General features: G+C 51.3%; 2 protein-coding genes and 1 long non-coding RNA gene across 10 annotated transcripts in view; 1 reads left to right on the top strand and 2 right to left on the bottom strand.

Annotated features, from left to right (window-relative positions):
* Positions 1-1,551: 1,551 nt before the first annotated feature.
* Rgl3 (ral guanine nucleotide dissociation stimulator like 3) lies at positions 1,552-22,051 on the bottom strand. 6 transcript variants are annotated; one of them, XM_013119438.3, is made up of 19 exons: positions 21,952-22,050; positions 21,432-21,542; positions 20,625-20,851; positions 20,432-20,485; positions 20,082-20,296; positions 15,704-15,843; positions 15,401-15,616; positions 14,706-14,809; positions 14,534-14,618; positions 11,142-11,198; positions 10,947-11,033; positions 10,714-10,746; positions 10,509-10,630; positions 9,559-9,654; positions 9,394-9,462; positions 9,211-9,307; positions 7,540-7,680; positions 7,305-7,419; positions 1,552-3,985 (listed from the first exon to the last, which is right to left on the bottom strand). In XM_013119438.3, the coding sequence occupies exons 1-19, from the start codon at positions 21,982-21,984 to the stop codon at positions 3,867-3,869; spliced, it is 2,121 nt and encodes a 706-aa protein (XP_012974892.1). In that variant the 5' UTR covers positions 21,985-22,050; the 3' UTR covers positions 1,552-3,866. The 6 variants fall into 6 exon arrangements, with proteins under 6 accessions (XP_012974892.1, XP_012974891.1, XP_021087742.1 ...); XM_013119437.3 differs by having other exon boundaries at positions 7,540-7,722; XM_021232083.2 differs by having other exon boundaries at positions 7,540-7,722; positions 20,432-20,480; positions 20,625-20,679; positions 21,952-22,049.
* Positions 22,052-22,103: 52 nt separating this feature from the next.
* The window catches only part of LOC121133460, a 4,943-nt gene continuing 3,898 nt past the window's right edge, over positions 22,104-23,148 (top strand). Inside the window, exon 1 of the long non-coding RNA XR_005870309.1 lies at positions 22,104-22,251. This is a non-coding gene — a long non-coding RNA (uncharacterized LOC121133460). The remainder of the gene's footprint in view (positions 22,252-23,148) is intronic.
* Positions 22,448-23,148, bottom strand: part of Odad3 (outer dynein arm docking complex subunit 3) — a 13,140-nt gene continuing 12,439 nt past the window's right edge. For all 3 annotated transcript variants that reach the window (XM_040729998.1, XM_040729996.1, XM_040729997.1), the window contains 2 exons: positions 22,964-23,048; positions 22,448-22,816 (listed from right to left, as the gene is read on the bottom strand). In XM_040729998.1, the coding sequence (XP_040585932.1) occupies positions 22,698-22,816; positions 22,964-23,048 (204 nt within the window). In that variant the 3' untranslated portion in view covers positions 22,448-22,697. The remainder of the gene's footprint in view (positions 22,817-22,963; positions 23,049-23,148) is intronic.

The following is a 23,148-nucleotide window of genomic DNA, read 5'->3' on the forward strand; positions in this document are numbered from 1 at the left end:
GCTGGGGAGATGGCTCGCTAGGTAAGGTTAAGCCCCCCACATGTGTGTACAATGCAGGATGAAGAGCTCCTGCATGAAATCTCACTGCAGCAAGATGGAGACAGGGGTCCCTGCGGCTCACTGGCCAGCCAGTCTAGATGAATGGGTGAGCGCCAGTTCAGTGAGAGATCCTGTCTCAAAAACTAGGGTGGAGAGCAACCAACTAAGACCTTTAACTCTCCCTCTGGATTGTGAGCTCGCCTGCATTCACATGTATAGAACATGAATACACACACACACACACACACACACACACTCATAATAATGATAGAAACAGCAAAGCAAAACACCCAAGAATGTTCTCTTTTTGTTTGGTTTGGTTTCAGAAAGACAGGGTCTCTTTGTATAAAAGCCTGGCTGTTCTGGAACTGTCTCCATAGACCAGGCTGGCCTCGAATATGGTGATACATTTTTTATGATTTATTAAAGCCACTGAAGATCAAAATAGCAAAGCAGTCCATACTAGTTAGCCATAGAAACCAGGCACACACCATTAATCCCAGGACTCAGGATTAAGAGGTAGATGAATTTCTGAGTTGAAGACCACCCTGGGCTACTGGAGAGTGAGTCAGAGATCATACCTTTAATCCCAGGAATTGAGAGTTGTAAAAGGTAGAGGCACTCAATCCAAGAGTGAGTCTCTAGCCACGTTGAGGAGAGCATAGCAGTCTGAGTGAATGTGAGGAGCAGTGAGGTCGGGAGAAGTCTGAAGATCGCTCCTTTGGTCTGAGCTGAGGTAGAGGTAAGAGCTAATGGCAGGCTGCTTTGCTTTTCTGATCTTCAGCTTGAAGCTTGAACCTCAATATCTGTCTCTGGGTCATTTATTAATCGTGCTACACTCAAACTCAGAAATTCTCCTGCCTCTGCCTTAGTGTTGGGATTAAAGGTGTGCTCCACCACCCTCTAGCGGAAGAATATTCTTTTGGACACTATGACAAAACCAAGGGATAGCAGGAAGAGATAGCAATTTATTTCTGACATTACTCTCCAAGTGACAGCAATCTATATAGCAGCTGTTCGGCTCCAGGGGCCCTGATGCCTTCCCACTTGTTGCTCGGTTATTCAGAGGATGTAATTACTCAACCACATTGGTAACCTCCTGTCTTCATTCTAACCAACAGAAAGCAGGAAATGTGGAAAGAGAAAACTCACTCCTATTTAAGAGTATCCCTTGGAATTGGCCAACTTCACATCATTGTATCTCTCATTGGCCAAGAATTAATTATATGACTATATTTGCTACAGGAAAGTTAGGCAAAACAACCTTTTTCTTTTGGTTGTAGCTCAATGGTAGAACACTTGCTTACCATGTACAAGGGGAGGTGTTCATGTTTGGACACAGGGTCTCTTATGTAACTCGGGTTGGCCTTAAACCCATCTTCCTTCAGCTTTCTGAGTGCGGGAATGACAAGCACATCTGTGGCCTTTACTGGAGTGCCTGAAGGTCAGTTGCCGCGCAGCCTGTGTCCGAGAATGTGTGGAGGGTGTCGGGATTGATGACACAGAGACCCGTTGGTGGTGAAGGAAGGCTTCTAGAAGGCCTCAAGAAGGCCCCACTTTATTCTTACCCCAGCTGGTTATATGCCCTGACACTAGTGTTGGGGTGGGGGTTCAGGAAGAGGCGGTTAGTCATTGGAAAAGGTCAAGGTCAGGGTGTTCCAGTGGGTGAGGCCTTATCAGGAACTTATTGCTCCAGATTGTTTTTAGTAAACATGTCTTCTCTGTGGTTGGTTATAGCTGCCTGCTCCCAGGCTGATGGGGAAGTGGGCCAAGGTCTCTTGTTCCCACAATCAGTGGCTCTATTTCTGTAGGAAGTGAGTGGATTTGAGGGAGAACAGACAATCTTATTCTCAAGGCAAATCAGAGTCAAGAAAACAACAAAATCCTGACGATGTCATTGGAGTCCCTGAATCCGCTGTACCTAAAGCCAGACTTACTGAATCTTCAGATGAGATCAGGCTTATGGCTGTAGACCTTATTAAACTGTTCTCTTTTTAAAAATACTTTTAAAGATTTATTTTATTATTTTGTGTGTATGTCTGAGCACCGCATCTGTGCCTAGTGCCTCCTGTGTGTGCTGGGGATTGAACCAGATCCTTTGTAGGAACAAGTGCTCTTAATCACTGAGGCAGCCTTTTATTGGACTTTCCTCTCTCTCTCTCTCTGTCTCTCTCGGTTGTTGTTTTTTCAAGACAGGGTTTCTCTGTGTATCCTGGCTGTCCTGGAACTCGATCTGTACACCAGGTTGACCTGATCTTGAAGAGATCCGCCTGCCTCTGCCTCCCGAGTCCCGCCACTACTGCCTGGCCCTTGTTGGACTTTTCAGTATAGGAGATATCAGCATCTTTTTGGCAAGTGCTACTTCAATAGGCGTGTGTGTGTGTGTGTGTGTGTGTGTGTGTGTGTGTGTGTGTGTGTGTGCTCACTCTTGCATACTCACACAGAGGCCAGAGGTTGATGTTACTTGTTTACTTGTTTTGCATGTGTATAAGATGTGTGTTGGGAGCACATGTCTTGTGGCACACACGTAGATCAGAAGACAGCTTTGCAGAGTCAGTTTTCTCTTTTACATGGATCCTAGGATTGAACTTAGGTCACTAGGCTTGCCTGGCAAGCACCTTTACCCACTGGGACATCTCTATGGCCCCTCAACATTATTGAGACAGGGTCTCACACTGAAATGACTGGCCAGTGAACTCCTGGGACCTGTCTGTCTCCACCTCCTGGAGTTGGGATTATAGACACACCCCACCATGCCCTGCTGTTTCTGTGGGTGCCAGGGATCTGAATTAAGGCTTCTCCACTAAACCACTGTGCGGTGCCCTTGAAACCAAACGGCTCAGGGAGACCTAGAACCCCCTGAGTTCTAGTTCACAGCAGAAGCCCAGAGTGCTGCTGCTGCTCTTGCTACTGTAACTCCAAGCTCAGTCCATCTATGCTGCCTCTCTTCACTTACAGGAAGTGATGTCCCGGGCAGGTCCGGAACTCACACTACAGCTGGAATGACCTCGGACTCGAGGCCCTCCTGCCCCTACCTCCAGTGCTAGGGCGATAGGCGTGCACTGCCATCCCAGTTTCTCACTGCCTGGATTTACAAGAGATGACTAACGTCTTCCCTCTTCTTATTTCTTCATGCGTGTGACAGAAAAGCAGATGGCACCTTCTGAAGCCGAGGGAGAAACCCCTGGGCTCTGGTTACCACTTTTTCAACCTTTTCTTAGGTTCTTTGTTTGTTTGTTTTTGAATGAGGTTTTATGATGTAGCCCAGGTTTGCCTTCAACTCATTATGTAACCAAGGATGACAAACTCCTGATCGTCCTGCCTGCACCTCCCAAGCACTGGGATTATGGGCATGTGCTAACATGCTGGATATACTCAGTGCTGGCTCTCAAAGTCCTGCCTGCCACATGTTAGGTAAGGTCCAACTGAACTACACCCTATAGTCCAAACCCCTTAGGACTTTTATTTTAGGGAGTGCTGAAAACCATCCCTGGTTGGCATGCTGGTCAAGAGCTCTGCTGCTAAGCTGAGCTTCCAGCTCCGAAGGCTCTTTTTTTCTGAGTTTTATACTCTTCTCATACATCCATGTTTTTGGAATAATAGCCAAGTACCCAGGGAGTCAGAGAGATGGGTTCCAGTGGGCTAATGCTGGGGAATTCCCGGGATATAGAGCAAAACGGCTTCCACTGGGGGATGGAGGTCCTTCAGGAAATGGGCCCCCTCCCCCTGGGGGATGGAGGTCCTTCAGGAAATGGGCCTCCTACACAGATGGAGGTAGAAGCCAGGTTCCAAGTTGTCCATGGTGCCAGAGTGAGGTGAGCACTGCCTCAGGTTGGGGAGGCTGAAGGTGTATGCCGTGTCCCCTCTTTTCGACGCAGCAAGAAGTCGCCAGGGGCAGCCGGGCTCATTGCATAGAAGACGTTGGCACTGTCTGGAATCAGGAGCTCTGCATGGAAATGGGGACCAGGATGGGTGTGGCCGGAAAGTCTGGGAGCTCCTTGGACAACCCTCTATCATTCAAATGACTTCTCCCACACCCCAGCCTCTCCCAAACCGCTACCCAGGCAAGCTCAGACTACTGTGACAATGAACTCAGATGGCTTCCGCCACTGCAGCCTGCTAAGCTAAGGGCTTTCACACTCAACACTTGAACACCTCTTGGTGCGGGTGGGTAGTGGTGGCTGAAACTGGTCCCTCACACTCTTGAGCATCTGAATACTTGGGCCCCGGCTGGTGGCATTGTTTGGAGAGGCTTGGGGAATGTGGCTTTGTTGGAAGAGGTATATCATTGGGGTGAGCTTCGAGAGTTTAAAGACATGAGCCATTTCAAGTTCGGACTCTCTGCTTCCTGCTCACCATTCAAGATGTGAGCCACCAGCTTCAGCTCTCCACATCCAGTCGTGGACTCTCACCCTCTGGAACCCTGAGCCCAAATAAACTTCCTCCTATAAGTTGCCTTTGTCAGAACAACAGAAAAGTAACTAATAGTACGTATATGTGTATGAATATTTATATGTATAATGTATCTCACACACACGTGGGCGCTGCGCTTTGCACCCAGCCTTACACACACTAGGCAAGTACTCTGCCACTGAACTACACCCCCAGCCCTTTCTCCACGGTACACGCCTCGACTATGTAAGGTAAGTCGTCTGCCACTTAACTACATCCCCAGCCAGCTTCTTTCTCGTTACTGTTTCTGTGGCAGGGTCTGACATAGCTTAGGCAGGCTTCCTACTCTATGTAGGTGAGGATGACCTTGAGCTCCTGATTTTCATGCCTCCACCTCCCGAGTGCTGGAGTTACAGGTGTCACCAGCATGACTGGTTTATATGCTGTGCTGGAACCAAGTCCAGAATTTCAAGGGTGTTAGCTGAGCTCTCTAGCTGCTGGGCCATATCCCAGACTTCCATTTCCCTTAGAAACAGGGTCTCAATAAGTTGTCCAGGCTGATCTGGAACTTGTTCTGCAGCGTAGGATGGCCTCTGACTCAGACCATAGCTGGTCCCAGGGAGGCTTTGAACTTGGGTCTTCTTGTCAGCCTCTTGAGTAGTTAGGATCACAGCCCATGTCACCAACCCCAACTGCCTCTAGCTCTTTCTTCCTCTTCTAGACAAGTCTCACTCAACTGTCCAGACCAGCCTTGGGTTTACTCTGTAGCCCAGGCTGGCCTTTGCCTCCTAAGTGTGGGGATTACAGGTCTGCACCTCCACGCTTAGCCTCTTTCACAGTCTCCTGTGTGTGCCTGTGCCTGTGAGTGTTCATGTATCTTTGGAAACACGGTGCCAGACAACAATCTTAGGTTTTGTTCCTCAGGGGCTTGTGACTGCTTTTTTGTTTATTTGCTGTTTGTTTTTGTTGTTTTGTTTTTCTTTTTCTTTTGAGACAGGGTCCCTTACTGGTTCAGAACTCATCAAGTAGATTAGCTGGCCAGTAAGCCTCAGAGAACTTCCTCTCTCTCTGTCTCTCCAGCACCAGGATTACTGACACACAACACAATACCCAGATTTCCTACACAGATTCTGGGGAATCCAATTCAGGTCCTTGGGCTTGCACAGCAAACACTCTACCAGGTGAGCATCACCCCAGCCTCGCTGTTATTAGTTCTGTGTGTTTGGGTGTCTTGTCTGTGTGAATGTGTGTCTATGTACCATGTGCATGCCTGTGTCCACAGAGGCGAGAGGAGGGTGTTGGATCTCCAGGAACTGGAGTTGGGATGAGGTGTCTGTGAGCTATCAGGTGGGTGCTGAGAATCAAATCGGTTTTCTGAAGGTGTAAGTGGCACTTTTAACCGCTTAACCATCTCTCCAGCCCCGCTTTTTCACATTTAGTTGTGCGTGTATGCACATGACTGCAGATGCCCACAGAGGTGTCAGTCCCCCGGAGTTAGAATTACCATGGTCAGCCGGGCGTTGGTGGCGCACACCTTTAATCCCAGCACTCAGGAGGCAGAGGCAGGTGGATCTCTGTAAGTTCGAGGCCAGTCTGGTCTACAAGAGCTAGTTCCAGGACAGCCTCCAAAGCCACACACAGAGAAACCCTGTCTCGAAAAACCAAAAAAAAAAAAAAAAAAAAGAATTACCGTGGTCATAAGCTCCCTGATGTGGGTGCTGGGAACCAAACCTGGGTCCTCTGCTGGAGCAGTGTGTGCTCTTACCCTCTGAGCCATCTCTCCAGCCCTCACACAATCTGTGCTGATGACCATCTCACTTTATACCATGCTTTATAGCACAAGCTCTTGCCTGTTTCTGCCCAAGCCTGTTCAACTTCACCCTCCTGAATCCAAGATCATTTGGCCCTGTCATAACCCAAGCTCACATAACTTCAGGGTCCTCATTGGCTCCTTTTCCAACCCCTTCAGTCTCCTGCTCCACTGGGGGAACCTAAACAACCTCGAATCCTACAAGCTTTCCACATCTCCTTTTCCATCTGACCCTGAACAACACCACTGCCCCACAACTCCGATACAGGCTACCCTGAGCCAGGACCGCCCCCGACCTCACAGAACAAAGGCACAGACATTGTACACACTTCAGGGTGCTTCAACACTCTGACTGAACGACTTGTGATCCTGCTATCCCAGGTTGAGCTGAGTTCTATGATGGCTGTGCCAGTTGTAACTTGATGAGCACTGAAGTGACACCAGAGACAAACCTGGGCTGATTCCCTGGATTGGGTTAACTGAGGCGAAGGACCTGCCCAGATATGGTGGCTGAGGTCCTGCACTGCTTAGGAAAACAGGAAGGACCCGTGGGGTGGCTCAGTGGGTAGACGCACCAGTTGCCAGGCCTGACAACCCAAATGGGTCTCTAGAGCCCACACGGGGAGGAGGGAATGAGTGCCCTCAAGTTGCTTTCTGACCCCACATGTGCACTACCCAAAAATGAGGGGGCTTTGTTTGTTTTCTGAGACAGGGTTTCCTTGTGTAGCCCTGACTGTGCTGAACTCTCTCTGTAGACCACACCGACCTTGAACTCAGCTATCTGCCTGCCTCTGCCCCCCAAATGCTGAGATTAAGGTGTGGGCCACCACCACCCATCCCCCCTGCACCCCCCAGCCCCACCCCCGTTTCCTGGCTGCAGGTGGGTGTGAAGCGTGACCTCAAGCTTCTTCGTACTCTCCCTGCCACAGTGGCTCTGGAGCCGTGAGCCCAAATAAAGCCTTCCTCTCTTCAGCCACTTTTTCAGGGGCGCTGTCACCGCAATGACTGCTGCTCACCCCAATGGGCCTCAGCCCAGCTCAGCCCGAAAGCTGTCCCTGCTTACCTCGGTCCCCAGGCAGGACCTGGAAGAGCTGGTAGTCACGGGCCCAAGGCTGAGGCACATTGTGCTTCTCCAGGGCTCTCTGCACCACGCTGGGAGCTTTGTCCTGACAAGTGAGCTAGAAAAAAAAAAAAGGTCAGGAAAGGCCCAGTGAGATGGTTCAGCAGGTAAAGAGAGTTGGTGGTAAGGGCACAGGGTCTCAGATCTAAAATCAAGGCTGTCCCCTCCCAGCCCTCACCAAGATGCTCCGATACAAGTTCCCATGGTTATTGTCGATGCTGACTCGGATGACACGGGCCTCTGAGGTCTGCTGCCCAAGGAGGGGAATTCGAGAGCTGCTCAGGCTCACGGTCATGGGGGGGTCCATGTTCACAGACAGCTGTAGGCAGTGCGGGGTGGTGGAGGTTGCGGCCTTGCTCATCTGTGTGATGAAGACCACAAGGCTCCTTTCCCAATATATCCAATCAGCTGGTGAATACACACGCTCACCCCGAGTCCTCACACCCCCTTCTCACACGTGCGAGACTGGGAACACACAGTTAGGGCACACCCACAATACCAACATATGTCATCCCATCACACACAGACTCCAGTTCCCTGTTACAGAAACAAACGGACACATGACCCATATACACACAAAGCCAAGTTCACACCAGGCTCCTGACTAGACAGCGCATAGTGTGCATACACAGGTGTGCTCACAGTTGGAAACCCACAATGTCCCATCAGTGAGCAACCTCATGCATAGTCCTGTGGATGTCTGGGCCATTTCTCTGTCAAGCATGCTGACTTTTAGGGACTTCTATGTCCTTGAAGAAGTGAGTGACAGCTGAAGCCAGTGAACAGAACTGTTATCTCATCTACTGGAGAGGCTGAGGTTGGAGGGTCACAAACTCAAGGCTAGCCTGGGCAACCTAGTAAGCCCGGTCTTTTTTTTTTTTTTTTTTGCTTTGTTTTGTTTTTGTTTTTGTTGTTTTTCGAGGCAGGATTTCTCTGTGGCTTTGGAGGCTGTCCTGGAACTAACTCTTGTAGACCAGACTGGTCTTGAACTCACAGAGATCCACCTGCCTTTGCCTCCCGAGTGCTGGGATTAAAGGCCCATACCACCACCACCCAGCAAGCCCTGTCTTAAGATAAAAAGTAAAGCCGGGACAGCCTCCAAAACAATACAGAGAAACCCTGTCTCAAAAAAACAAAACAAAACAAAAAAAGTAATAAAAGTGTTGGGACTGTAACATAGAATCCTCCAGTGAGAAGCTAGGGCATGGCTCAGTAGTAGAGCACTTGTGAGGTTCTAGGTTCAGTCCCAGTACTTGTTTGTTTGTTTGGCTTGATTTGTCATTGCTGTTGTTGAGGCATGATGTCATGAGGCCCAGGGTCATTATGTAGCCAAGGATGGCTTTGAGCTTCTGGTCTTCTTGCCACCATCTTCCAAGTGCTGGGATTACAGGCCTGCACCGCCATACTTGGCTAGAGTACTGCTTATTAGGAAAAAAAAAGTAGTGGGGATCGCTCCTGGCATGTCCTACAGATAGGGCGAAAACCAAGTCAGACTGAGGAGAAGTCAGACGGTAGGTGATGGTTCACACAGCCATGAAGATGTACAGTCTCCCAGACAAAGCAGCAGAGAACAGCCCGTCTCTGCTACCTGCAGTACTATATGTGAGTGCGCTCGTGTGCGCACACCCACACAGGCATGCACACATACACACACACCCATGTACACACACACGCACCCATACACATGCACACACATGCACGCGCACACCCACCCCCCCCACACCCATGCACACACCCACACCCACGCACACACACCCCCACACGCACACACACATACGCACGTGCACACGCACATGCACTGAACCCTGGGTGCCCCAGTTTTCAACACAACCACAGATGATCATGGTACCTTGTTGGTGGGGCCCTGGGGCCCTGGGGAGGCTGGAGGACTGCCAGGAGGAGGGTCTCGGTTTCTAGGACTGGATGGAGGAGACCCTGGAGACACACTGGCAAAAGCACACCATTCAAGGTGGGGTGGCTGGCTGGACTTTTGGTCCTGATGTCTCTAGTCCCTTTTGCCCTGGATACTCACCTGGAGGTTGGTGAGGATGGATCCCCGGGACTCCCACCAGGGGAAGGGTTCTTCTCCCGGGACAGCTTCCTAGGGTGAGGACAAGGGATGCCTTAGCTCTGGGAGTGGATCCCCCAGTCTGTACCCACATGATTCCCTCCCACACAGACACAGCCAGACACTCACGCACTGAGACACTTTGTGAGGCTGATTCGCCGCCGGATTCGTGGAGAGCTGGGACAGGAGGCAGCTGGTGGCTCAATGACACGGGAGACTCGGTAGCTGGAGAGGTTCGGCACGTGAGAGGTGATGGGGCAGGAAGCCGAGTGAAGCGTGAAGAGGTAAGAGTTGGCATGAGTTGTGAATTAGCATGGGGTGGGGAGAGGGAAAGGAATATAGTTCCGTGTCAAGGTCAGGATAAAAATGGAAATCACTGGGGTATCAGGGTGCATTACAGATGGGGTGAACTATTTGGTTAGTGGGGTACACAGCATTTACAGGGTGAGATTAGCTAGGGGTGTGGCTCAAACATAGAGTGCTTGCCTAGAGTCCCCCAGTGAAGGGCTGGGGCTATAGCTGAGGGGTAGAGCCCCTGCCTAGGATCCCCCAGTGAGGGGTCAGGGCTATAGCTGAGGGGTAGAGCCCCTGCCTAGGATCCCCCAGTGAGGGGCCGGGGCTATAGCTGAGGGCTATAGCACAGACTTAACATGTGTGGGGCACTGCAAATCAAAACAAAATAGAAACTGCACTAAAGAGTGGAACTGGGCCAACTTTAAAGTTCAGGGCCAGATAATCCAGGGGACCAACAGTTAAGGTCATGGATTGGATAGAATAAAGGAAGCAATAGGGCTAACTGAGGAAGGCAGGCAAATGAACATTAAAGCTAGCATCAACTAGGAGCTAATGATCAGGGCCACAGATGTGGATGAGGGGATCAGAAGGCCACAGGGAAAGCGGGTGGGCCATTCAAGTTGGATGACTAAATGGACACGAAGGGTTGAAATCAGAGTATAAGATGGGATCGAATTCTGGGTTAGAGGTAGGTGGTGGTGGCCTTCAGACAAGAGGGGTCTGGGAGGCTCTGGAAGGGAAGAAAGGATGGGCTGTGCGGGATCTGGACTTGGTTGAGTGGTCACCTCTGCTCCTCACTGAGCTGGTGCTGGGCTCGGAGGGCAGCCAGGACTGGTGGCCGGGGACTCAGGCTGTAGAGCTGGCATCGCTGCTGTAGCTGCTGGATTCGTGCCAGGATCTCCCACTCCTGAGGAGGTGTCTGCTGAAACCCTGCCCCGCCCTGCCTCCCACCCTCGGGCATCCCACCCACCCAAGTGCCCACCGACTCACCTTCCTCCTTTTCTCAAAGTTGATGAGATTTCCCTGAGGGGGCAAAGGTGGCCTGAGCTACAGCATCCAGGATGGAGGGTTAAAAGTCAAGCTCAAGAGCTAGGATGATGTGAGCCACCACGGTGTGTTTATGTGTGGATGGGTACAAGGCAGGATCAAAGGTGGGTACCTGGAGGACCGATGTGTTAGGGACAATAGAGCAAGGGTCAGGGGTCAAGGGTAAGGGGTCAAACCTTCAGCATATCCGGTAAGGCTGTGTCCAGCATAACCAGGTCTGTGAGGAAGGTGCCGAGGTAGGGGACAGGACCTGGGGGCAGTTTCTGCAACCCCCAAAGACTCATTAGTCACTGGCATCACTGACTCCGTGCCCACTGACTCCAGGAGTCCCCCTTGCCACTCCCGTCCCCATCCTGAGTCATGTCACTTACTGATGGCAGACTTCCTGGAAGGCAGCCATCATCATGCGGTCCCTCAGTGGTCTCCTCCTGAGAAGAAGGGAAAGACGGAAGAATCTGAATCCTACTTTGACACTTCTCACAGAGCGGGAACTCCAGGACCCACCTGGACAGAACCAGCCTGAGTTTGTGGTGTGAGCGCCCTCCCCCACCACACACACACACACACAGAAATAAGCGTAATTTAATGTTTGCTTTTAAGACCATAAGCCGGGGGCTGAGGCTGTGGTTTAGCTGGAAGCTGGGTTCCACTCTTGAGCGGTGCATAAACTGGCTGTGACCATGTATCCCTGTCATCCCAGCACTCCAGAAAGAGACAGGAAGACCAGGTGCTCAAGGGCACCCTTATCCCACAGAGACTCTGTCTTAAAGCAAAAGAACATCACAAATGAATTGTTAACGACGAACGGTGTGGAGTCACCCTGGGGACAAGAAAGCCTGCAAATCAGGGAAGTCCTGGAGCAGGGGGTAGGTCCCCAGAGTGGATGGGAAGCAATTATTTGTTTCCAGTCTACTTAGAACAGACTGACCGGGGAAGCCCTGAAGACCCTGAGCATTGTTCAGACTACAGTTTAGACAGCAAGAAGGTCTGTTCTGTTCTGTTTGGGCTGGAACACCCTACAGTAACAAGGATGTGTCTGTTTCTTGGTGGGTCAAGACAATGTCTGGCACATAGTAGGTTTGCTTTTTGTCCCTTGAGGCCTCTTCCTTTGAGATACACCTTCACTGGGAAGGTTTTTTGGTTTAGTTTGTTTTGTGTGTGTATGACTATGTACAGGTGTGTGCAGTGCCTCAGGAGGCCAGGAGAGGGCATCAGATTCCCTGGAGATTAGTCATAGGTGCTCGTGAGTGAGCATGGTGAGCATTGTGAGTGGAACACTGGAACCAAACTCAGGTCCTCTCAAAGAATGCCAAGTGCTCTTGACACTAACCATCCCTCTGGTTCCCCTGACTGTTTGTTTGTTTTGAGATAAAGCCTCACCATAGCCCAGGCTGGTTGCAAACTGGGGATCCTCCTGTCTCATTCCTGTGCTTACAGGTGTGAGCTACCTGTCTTGCTTAACCATTGACAAAATATTTTTCTTTCTTCTCTCTTCTCTTCTCTTCTCTTCTCTTCTCTCCTCCTCCTCCTCTTCTCCTCTCTCTCTCTCTCTCTCTCTCTCTCTCTCCTTTCTTTCTTTCTTTTTTTGAGACAGGGTCCTTTGTAGCCCAGGCTGGTCTCAAAGTCTCTTTGTAGCACAGAGTGACTCTGAACTCCTGCTCTTCTTGCCTCTACCTCCTGAGTGCTGGGATGACAGGTGTGCATAACCTCACCTATGTTATACAGTGCCGGCATGGAACCCAGGTTTCATCATGTTATACAAGTCTCTACCAGCCGAACCCAGCTCCAGTCCTGCACGGGAGTTATTAATATCTACTGTGTTGTCATGTGCCAGGGGTGACCAAATGAGATAAAATGTCTGGCTATTAGTGAAAGAAAGATGGGACAGCCAAGTCATAATAAGTAAGGCAGAAACAAGGGCCATGAGGCGGGTCAGGGGAGTGTGGAGATGATGGGGGAGGGGCCTCTTGAAGGTGGAGAGGTTTGGAAGAGACCTGTAGGAGGTGAGTGGGCATGGCACACACCTATCTTGGGGGGAGGAGTATAGTATAGAATATTCTAGGCCCAGGAATCAGGCTGCATGTTCATCTACACAGAATTCACACTGAGGACAAACACCCGACTCTAATCAGAACCTTACTCCTGCATCAATACGTCAGAAATATTATCCCACATTTGAAAACCCTGCCTATCAAGGTAAATTCCTAGACATGGTTCCTCCCCCGCCCACCCCTGCCTTGGCTATGACTCTGGCCTTAGGTAACTCTTTGCTCTGACCTTGCATTTTGCTGAGTGAATAAATAAGGCTGATGTTGGATATGAGCAAAAGAGAAAGCAGCCGGAAAAGGAAGCACTGGACCAGCTTTGCACAAGATCAACAAAGGAAAGGATGTTTTGAAGCCAGGCGTTGGTGGCGCACACCTTTAATCTCAGCACTGGGGAGGCAGAGGCAGGTGGATCTCTGTGAGTTCCAGACCAGCCTGGTCTACAGAGCAAGTTCCAGGACAGCCTCCAAAACAATACAGAGAAACCCTGTCTCGAAAAAACCAAAAAAAAAAGGAAAGGAGTTTTTGAGAATATGATGCTTCCATGAGATTGGCTGTCCTGGGACTTCCAAATAGACCAGTCTGGCCTTGAACTCACAGATTTCTATCTGCCTCAGTCTCCCAAGTGCTGGGATTAAAGTGTGTGCCACCAGGCTCTGCTTTTTATTGTTGTTGTTGTTGTTTGTTTTTGTTTTTTTGAGACAGGGTTTCTCTGTATTGTTTTGGAGGCTGTCCTGGAACTCTCTCTGTAGACCAGGCTGGCCTCGAACTCACAGAGATCCGCCTGCCTCTGCCTCCCGAGTGCTGGGATTAAAGGCGTGCGCCACCAACGCCCGGCTGGGCTCTGCTTTTTAAAAAATTTGTTTCCTCTTTGTTTTGTTTTGAGACAAGGTCTCTTGGAGTTCAGGGTAGCCTTGTACCAGATGTCCCCAGATGTCCTTGAACAACCTGCCCTCCACCTCTCAAGTGCTGGGATCAGAGACTGCACCTCCACGCCTGGTGTGTGTGTGTGTGTGTGTGTGTGTGTGTGTGTGTGTGTGTGTGTGTGTGTGTGTGTCCAAGATCAACACCAAGCATCCTGGAACTGAAGAGATGGCTCAGTGGTTAGAGCACTGGTTGCTCTTCTAGAGGTCCTGAGTTCAATTCCACAGTCATGACCAGTTATAACTCCAGTTCTGGGATCTGATGCCCTCTTTTGAGCTCTGTAGGTACCATACATGTACACAGTATACACAAATACATAGAGGCAAACACTCATACACATAAGGGAAAATAAAACCCCTGAATATCAAGTATTTCCTATATTAATCTCCTTTGTATTTTTGAGTTAGGGTCTCTCTCAGCCTGGAGCTTGATGCTTAGTCTAGACTGCCTACCCAGCGCCTTGTGCACCAGTCCCTGCCTCCCTCAGTGCTGGGATTACAGAGGTCTCCCATCCAGCTTCTACGAGGCTGCTGGCTTCTGAGCTCGGAAGCTCATGCCTGTGCAGAACACACTTTACAGAATGGGCCACCTCCCCGTTCACATACTTTTTGGATATTTTGAGACAGAATCTCACACAGTTCAGTTGGTCTTGTTATGTAGACCTTGCTAGCCTGCACCTTGCTGTGTAGACCAGGCTGATATCTAATTCACAGTGGTCCTCCGGCCTCAGCCTCCCAAGTGTTGGGGTTACAAGCATGAACCACCACACTTTCTTGAATTTGGGGTACCAATACCTGGGAAAGAACTGCTCGACAGCTGAGGTGATTATTCTCATCAGAAAAAATCTGTGACAGTTTCCTGAAAGTGGACAGCGCTTCCCTGTGGGGTGAGAAAGGCTTGGTCCGGGTCTGCAAAGGACACAGACAGAGCCACAGCGGGGTTTACTGCATAGGGCACCCGACTCACCGGCTCACGGCTCCCCAGCTGCGCTTGAGTCTGTAGATGGGGTTAGACTGCAGGGCGGACAGGATAGCTCGCAAAGAGGAGAAATTGCGAAGTTCCCTGCAGCGCTGCAAGAAGGGTGCCTCAGGTCAGCGGCCACACTCTCTGTCTCCCAGGCCCAGCTCCATAGTAGCCGTGTCTTGATGTGTTTTCATTTGGTTTTTAAAGACAAGGTCTGGTTACAGAGCCGAGGCTGATCTTTCTGCCTCTGCCTCCCCGACGCTGGGATTACAGGCCTGTGCCACTACACCAGGCTTGAGGTTGGGTTTTCTGATACCAGGTCAGACTCCAGGTCTCACTAAGCATGGAAACCGACATGCTCCTTTTCTCCCAGCAGCCTCTTTCTTGTTCCCTCCCTCAGCTCTCTGCCCCTCCAGGAGCCTTGCTCTCCCACCCATCTCTACTCCTTACTTCCTTTAGCCCCTCGGTTCCCACACGCGCCCACAGCCTCTCGACTCCACACAGGATCTTTCCCCCCTCCTCCACGCAGCCCACACTCCTGATCTGCCTTTTCCTCTTCTCTTTCCCCACTGCGGTTCTGTGCGACCTTCACACCCACCTCCAGCCTCCAATCCTCAGCCTTGCCAAGCTGATTTCCCACAATCCCGGAGCTACTCTCCTGGTCTCACCCTGCCCGAGCCCCAATCCCCATTGCACACCTGGGCGATGCGGATCCACTTTTCAATGCGCTGTGCCCTCTGCGAGGCCGCCAGGCCAGGTGTTGCGAGCACCGAGCCCAGGACACAGCTGGTAACCGCATTGAACTGGGCCACCGTGGCACGCACTGTGGGGGAAATGCCTGCAGCTCCCGGCCGGTCGCGCTGAGACCACATAGAACCCAGACACTCGCAGGTCCGCACGCGCAAGAAGAGCTCCTGCGTGGAGGAGCCGAGGGTGAGCCGGGTGCTCATTGTAGAGGCTGCCCCCTGCCCTCCCACCTCGCCGCTGGCTGGGGTCCCCACCACGTCCATAAGCGTCAGCTGCTCTGCCACCTCGTCCACACTGAAGTCCAGGAGCTCTGGGCCTTCTGAACTGTGGCTTTCCTCTTCCTCGAAGTCCTCTACAAACTCTGATCTGGGGGACTGGGCAGCCCTGAGAGGGCCTGGGGAATAGACAGGGTGTTTACAACTCACCTATGGACGGAGAGGATGGTTCTGAAGTTAAGAGCACTTTCTGCTCTTCCAAAGGACAAGGGTTGGATTCCCCGCACCCACAGGTCTCAGGGGGCCTACTGGATCTACGGGATGCCTCTGCGGCCATCATGCGCTGATAATGCGCTGGCTCATATACAGGCAAAAATCCCACACACTTATACACATAAAATAAAAGTAAATGGAGAGAGAGAGAGAATATAGGAGGGACGGGGGGGGAGAGAGAGAGAGAGAGAGAGGAAAAAAGGAAAAAATGTCTCAGGGCTGGAGAGATGGCTCAGAGGTAAGAGCATTGATTGCTCTTCCAGAGGTCCTGAGTTCAAGTCCCAGAACCCACATGGTGGCTCACAACCATCTAGAGTGAGATCTGGTGCCCTCTTCTGGCCTGCAGGCATACATGCAGGCAGAACACTGTGTACTAAATAAATACATCTTAAAAGAAAAGAAAAGAAAAATGTCTCAAATTTGGTCAGGCCTGCTGTGGCCAGCCTTTAATTTCAGCACTTGGGAGGCAGAGGCAAGTTGAGTTCTAGGCTCTCCAGGACTACAGGCATTGTCAAAAAACAAAACAAAGATACTCCCCGCCACACACACACAGACACACACACATATATTTACACACACACATACACACCCTGTGACATGATGTGCTACATACACAAAAATAAACGAATAAAGCATAAAGTAAAGTAGAAACAGAGGGCTGGAGAGACGGCTCAGAGGTTAGGAGCATATACTTTTACTCTAGAAGACTGGAGCTTAGTCCAAGCCCCTACATCAGACACCTCACAACTCCAAGGGATCCAAAACTTCTGGCCTCCACAGGCACCTGCACTTGTGTGTGTCGCCCCCACATGCACATAATTAAAAATAAACTTTAAAAAATAAAATGGAAATATAGCCTCTGATTCTATCTAAATGTGGTGGTGAACACCTGTTTCCCCAGGGGAGCAAGATTAGGAATCTGAAATCAGCAGAAACTCCATAGTGGGTTTGACACACACCTCTGCCCTATCTCAATAAAACAAAAGACAAACCCCAAAAACCCAAGCCCTAAACCCCAGTCCAGTTTTTGTTGTGGTTCAATGGCAGAACACAAGTGTGAGACCCTAGGTCAATCCCTAGCCCCCCCACACACACACGCACACACACACACAAGAAAAGTTCTTTTCAGGGGCTCAGAGAGATGGCTCACCTGGTGAGGGCACCATCCCAAAAGCCTGACAACCTGAGTTCTGTCCTTAAGATCACATGCCAGAGGGAGAGAGCAGGCTCCCTCCCCACAGTCACTCCACCACCACAGAATAAATAAAAACAACGTAATAGAAGATTTAAAACCTGAAGGTAGGAAAGGAAACTTCTTGGTAATCAATTAAGCAGAGAAAAATACATAGGCATAGACAAGTAGCTGCTACTCTGCAGAACCGAGAGTGGCCACTTCAGCTCGGGGCTTGAGGGATTAAAGGATAAGGATTAGGGACACAGAATCCGATGAGATCCATCGTGGACATGAGATGATTCTGTATAAGCAGAGTGCAATTATTCAATTAGCTAATATGCATTGTTCCAGCTTGTGGGGACAGAGCCAATAGGATCCTTTGTTCCTGTACTCACAGGATGTAGGGAAGGAAGCCAGGGATCAGTCATGAATAATGTTCAGAAAAATAAGGCAGGCTCAGAGGCATAGGGCTGGAGAGTCACCCTGAAGAGAATATCCTCTCTTTCAGGGTTGGTGCCTTCCACCCCAGCAGTCAGGAAGCAGAGGCAGGAGGCTCTCTATGAGTTCAAGATCAGCTTGGGCTATAGACATATCAAATTCCAGGCCAGCCTGGGCTACACAGTGAGATACTCCCAGGGGCAGGAGGGAGAACTGTGACTGGAATGTAAAATGGAATTTAAAAGGATAAATAAATTATAAAAAAATAAAAACCCCAAACAACAAAACTCAAAATTTCATTTAGATTCACTGAGATGGCTTATTGACACATAGGCCACAGTGTACCCCGCCACCAATAAATAAATGAAATGTCAACAAATAAATGAACACATAAATAAATAAGACTACGCTCATCTATTGTGTGTGTGAAATTTTCAGGAGCCTGTTTCCATTACATGAGTTTCAGAGATCAAACTCTGTCAGGACTGTCTGCAAGCCCCTTTATCTATTGAGCCCTCTCCCCAGCCACAGAAATGACATTTCAACAAGACCTGAGTGAGATTTGTAATTTGTTTTCATCTGTCTTCAACTTTGTTTTAGACAGGGTCTCACCATATAGGCCTGGGAGACCTGGTGCTCACTATGTAGAACAGGCTAGCTTCCAGCTCACAAATTTTTCTGTAATGCTTAATGGTACCTTAGTACTCCTAATAAGGTGTCAATACTGTGTCTTGGCACACACTCCATCGTACCTGGTAGATATCTAAAACATTAGGTTCAGTGGGAAAATTGTCTCAATTGTACAGGGCGAGGTTCCATTCCCCATCACCATAAATAAATGAATAAAAAAAGATTAAACAACAAAACAAGCTGGGCATTGGTGGCACATGCCTTTAATCCCAGCCAGGATGCACACAGAAACCCTGTTTTGAAAAACAAACACCAAAACAAGGAAACACACACTATTACTAGGCTGGTGGTGCACACACACAATTCCAACACTCTGAGGACCAAACTGGGGGTGAAGCTCAGTGGGTAGAGTCCTGCCTAGCAGGAAGGTCCTGAAGCCAATGCCTTGCTCTGCATAAACCACACATCTGTTCAAGGTCATCCTCTGCTCCTTAGAGATGTGGCAGCACTGGGTATATAGCAGGACCCTGCCTCAAAAAGGAAAACAAGACTATGGCCGCAACTGTCTGTGACTCCATTCCAGGGCACCATATGTTCTCTTTTGACTCCACTGACGAAGGGCACCGTATGCACTTAATGCAGGAAAAGCTCAAAGACACATAAAGTTACAAACAAACTAATTACAAAACAAAAAGACTACAATGTAACAAAAATAACACCAGGTATGGTGACACATATTTGTAACCCCAGCACTGGGGAGATGAAGACAGGAAGATCAGAAGTTCAAGATTATCCTTGGCTACATAGTGAGGTTAGACTGGGCTAACCTGAGATCCTGTCTTGAAAATAAAAGCAACACGTAATGATAGTATCATTGGTGAGATGACCCAGCCATTGAAAACACGGAACCCATATAACGGTAGAACAGACTCCTAAGGAGTGATGCACTCTACGGCATCCAGATACACGCGTCTCACACACACAATAACAATAAAGACGAATTAAACAAAATACCAAGACACTTGGCCAACCCTTACTGCTTACCGATTTCCTGTGTGTTGGATGTCCTTCCCAGGAGAGTGGGAACCTTAGTCCACTATTATGTGACCAGAGCTAGTGTTTCAACATGTGCTAAATGGACAATTCCATGAGGTGATCACTGCTATTCCCATTTTGCGTCTCAGAGAGGTGAAGAAATCTAACCAAGGTCATACAATCAGCAAATGGGCCGGCCTGGGATTTGAACCCAGGTTGCTGTTCTTGATTGGGCAAGCACTCAGCCACTGAGAGACATCCCAAGTCAGAGAATAGAGGATCTTAGGGTGCAGGAGGACATTAGGCAAATGCTAATACTTTTGATAAAGACTTGTGATCAAGTGGAGAAAATAAGGCTTATTTAGTTTAAAAGTCTTGCCCATGGGGGTAGAGAAATGGCTCAGAGGTTAGCATGTTTGCCCATGTAATTGTGAGGAGCCAAGGTCAGATCTCCAGCACCCACAAACCTCCAGGAACATAGCACAAGCCCAGCTCTGGGGAGGCAGGGACAGGAGGAATCTTGGGCTCCAAGGGCAAGCCAAATTGGTGAGCTCCAGGTTCAGTAAGAGACCTTGTTTCTAACAGCAATAGAGGTGAACACCTAACATTGTCGTCTGGCCTCCAATTCATGTGACCACCCACACACATGAACACATATGTACATCACACACACATTAAGGAAGGAAGGAAGGAGAGGGAGCTTTCCCAGGGGGTGGGGATGTATGTGATTCAGTGGTACAGTGTTTGGCTAGTATGCAAAAAGGTCTGAATTCATTTCCAAAACTAAAATAAATAAAATGTGTTCAGGGTCTGTCATTTTGAGAGGGGTAGCACAGTCTCAAAATATCACCAGCACTAGTCCTTTACCTGCCCAAGCCAGCCGCTGCTCCTCCTCTGCCTGCTCTCTCTTAGCTTCCTCCAAGAAATCCTCTAGAAGTTTCTCTGCTTCCCTGGCTTCTGCCCCTCCTGGAGCTGCCCAGTCCAGAAAGATTCGGACACTGCCCAGGTTCTGATGGGCGGGAGGATCCCGGAAGTCCAGAGGGTGGTCTCGAAGCCACGAACCGAGTACGGAAACCACAGCCCTGGACAGAGAGGGATGTGTGGCTCAAAACCGAGTCCAAGGATCTAGACCTTCCCAACCTTGCAGGCGTCAGGCCTGACCTTGAGGTCCCTTCCCTCACGCTCCCTTAGGTAGGGGGTGAGGGGTGGAAACCAACCTCAGGTTCTTGCTGAAGCTCTGATCCTGTCTCTCCGCCCTCTTGCTGTCTACCCTGGGAAGAAAGCCTCTATCAGAAGGGAACCGAGCCGTGCAGCTTTAAGACCTGTGCTCTGGGGTTCTAAATCGGGCAGGGGGAGGGGTAGATAGGGTTCTGGGGATGGGGACCTGCGGGTCTCCTGAAAATGACTGACCCAGGAGGAGGAGGCGGCGGCGGCGGCGGGGGTAGCAGAAAGCCCAGAACGCGCGCTGTGGGCACAAAGGCCTGGTGGGTGGCCAGGAAGGCAGGCACGAAGCCAGGGTCCTGCTCACGGTCTCCGGACACCAACTCATGCACCAGCCGCTCCAGTCGGGCGGCCCTCAGCGCCCGCACCTTGCTGGTGCGGTACTGGAGGAAAGTGTCGGCAGCAGGGATGGCAGCCTGCAGGGGGTGGGGGTGGGCGGTGGGGGGAGGACGGCGGATGAAATAACACGAGGGGCGTCCCAAGCACCTTGTTTCCAACCACACCCGTGGCTGGCACCTCTTTTTGCTTTGGATCGTGTTCATTTCTGAAAATCTGAGACTCCCTAAATAGATGTCCAATCATCAAATGCCCACGTCAACCGTAGGACACCCCACTACTCTAAGCTCTGCCGTCTGTTCCCTCCTCACCCGGCCACCCCAGGCTTCAGTCAGCCTTGCGGTCTCGCTTCACTAGGCAAGCCTCAGTCCCACCCACCCCCACCTGGCCGCTCCTTCTTTCATCAGATTTCCTGCTCCCAGCCGGTCAGTCTTAACTCTTGGGGACGCGCCATCACCTGGCACCACCCCGTTTCCTGGATTTAACCCAGTCACCTGGTCGCCCCCCCTCCCCCCGCTCTTTCCACTCACCTGGTCGCCTCTAAGCTCCGCCCTTCCTCCTGGCCGCTGCTCCTGGGAGGCTCACCCTTGGCCCTCCAGCTTTTGCCCAGACCGCCGGGCTGAACCCGCCCTCACTGCTCACCTCCGGCCTCTTCCTCACCTGGTCGTCTCCAGGCCCCTCCGGGGTCGAGCGCTGGCTGCGCTGGCGCCTCAGGGAGACGCTGTACACCGCTCCGTCCTCGGTCTCCTCACCCCAGCCTTGCAGCGGCGCCTGGATGTGGAGGCGGGCTCAGGGCAGCGCCCCCGCCTCTGTCCCCGGCCTTTACGTTTGGCCCACTTTCCCGAGCAGACTACGCCAGACTCTGGGTGGGATCCCAGGTGGGTCCCTCTGCGCCACGGACACCCTCCTCCCAGGTCTTGAGTGGATGGAGTATCATTCGGGACACTCCAAATGTCACAAAGAATCTTTCTGTCGCTTCCTCCCGAGATGCGGTCAGACTCCCGTCCCACCCTACAAACCAGCCGCTTCACGGGTCAGGAACTTTGACTCCCCAAGTGGGAACTCCGGGGCACATCCATTTTGCAGAAAGGTTAGAAAGCGAAGGGTGGATATCCGGAGTTTCTGCATCTAAGGGTACACCAGGGACGTGGGGTCTGAGGATTCCCCCGCTGCCTCTTACCAGGGCGAGCTCTTTGCCCGCTGTCCTCTCCATGGCCCCGATGCCCGTCCTGCTCCCTGGCGCCGCTGAGTGAAGCGGAAGGGCCAGCGGGAGCGGGCAGCGGGGCGGGGCGGCCGCGCGTCCAGTCGCGGGGCGGGGCTGGGCCAGGCGGGCGCACGGCTGTAGAGGGTCCCCCCCGCCCCGGGCCCCCGGCTCCCAGGCCAACGCAGAAGTCCGGGACCTTCCCGGAGGTGTATCAGTCTGTCACCCAGACCACAAGTCTTCCCGACCCCAGATACGGTGTAAGGGGGACAACGACAGGTCTGTGTCCCCGGGTGGGAAGTTCTTTGTGTTCATTTGTATAGGGGTGCCCCCTATGTTTGGAGGGGGGAGGAAGGCACACTGACTTTGTATCACAGGTCTCAGGCTGGAAGCTGCGAAGTGTCCGTGACTCTGCATTCTTGGGGTCAGCCGTTTGGGAGCAGTACAGGGTCAAGAAGAGTTGAATACCCAGGGGTTGGTTGGTCAGTGACCTTTATTGCGCGATTCTGAGGCGGGCTCTAACCCGCCTCGAGAGATTTACTGTGGGAACTTCTGGCTCGGCCTTTCCCCTCCTCTGGGTGCTGCTGACCTGCGGTGCTCCCTACTGGAGCCTCCTTCAGCCCTTGAAGGAGCCTCGAGGGCTCCCCCCACACCGGTAGGTGGGCCCAGAGGGTCGGAGAGCTCCCTAGAGGCCCCGAGGCATCCGACGGGCCGTGACTGTGAGTCTAGGACCTGCGCGACCTACTGCGCTTCTTGCTGCGGGCTTCGATTAACTTCTGGGAACGGAGCTTGAAGGCAGAGCGGGTCACCACATCGTGGTCCTCCTCCTCACTTTCCTCTTCGTCTGCAGAGAGGCAGGGTGGGTGGGGAGGGTAAGAGAGAGCGCTTCCTTTCCCCTCCCCAGACTTCAGGGCACCATGCACTCCTCCTTGGCCCTGACCGAGGGCCACCGCGTGCCCCTCCCATCCATCCTCCTTCGGAGTCTACTGACCAAAGAACTTGTCCTTGACACTGACAACGGGCAGGAGGATGCGGGTGTTGTAGAGAGGCAGTTTTCCTTCTAAGGTGGCCAGGAACTACAGGAGGCAGGAGAGATGAGCGAAGCTCTGTTCCTCCTCCCCCTTCCTTCAAGACAATGCCCAACTCCAGGAGAGACCACGGTCCACCGCGCTGCTC

Source organism: Mesocricetus auratus, unplaced genomic scaffold (assembly GCF_017639785.1).
Source record: "Mesocricetus auratus isolate SY011 unplaced genomic scaffold, BCM_Maur_2.0 Super-Scaffold_100022, whole genome shotgun sequence".
Classification (NCBI taxonomy): Eukaryota; Metazoa; Chordata; class Mammalia; order Rodentia; family Cricetidae; genus Mesocricetus; species Mesocricetus auratus.

What these genes read in the sequence shown, in the direction of transcription:
- Rgl3 (XM_013119437.3), bottom strand. Translation starts at nt 21,984, where the DNA reads ATGGAGAGGACAGCGGGCAAAGAGCTCGCCCTG. An exon ending in AGGGGCCTGGAGACGACCAG is followed by an intron (nt 20,852 to 21,431) that starts GTGAGGAAGAGG and finishes CACCCCCTGCAG; the next exon opens with GCTGCCATCCCTGCTGCCGA. An exon ending in AGTGGATCCGCATCGCCCAG is followed by an intron (nt 14,810 to 15,400) that starts GTGTGCAATGGG and finishes CCCTTCTTGCAG; the next exon opens with CGCTGCAGGGAACTTCGCAA.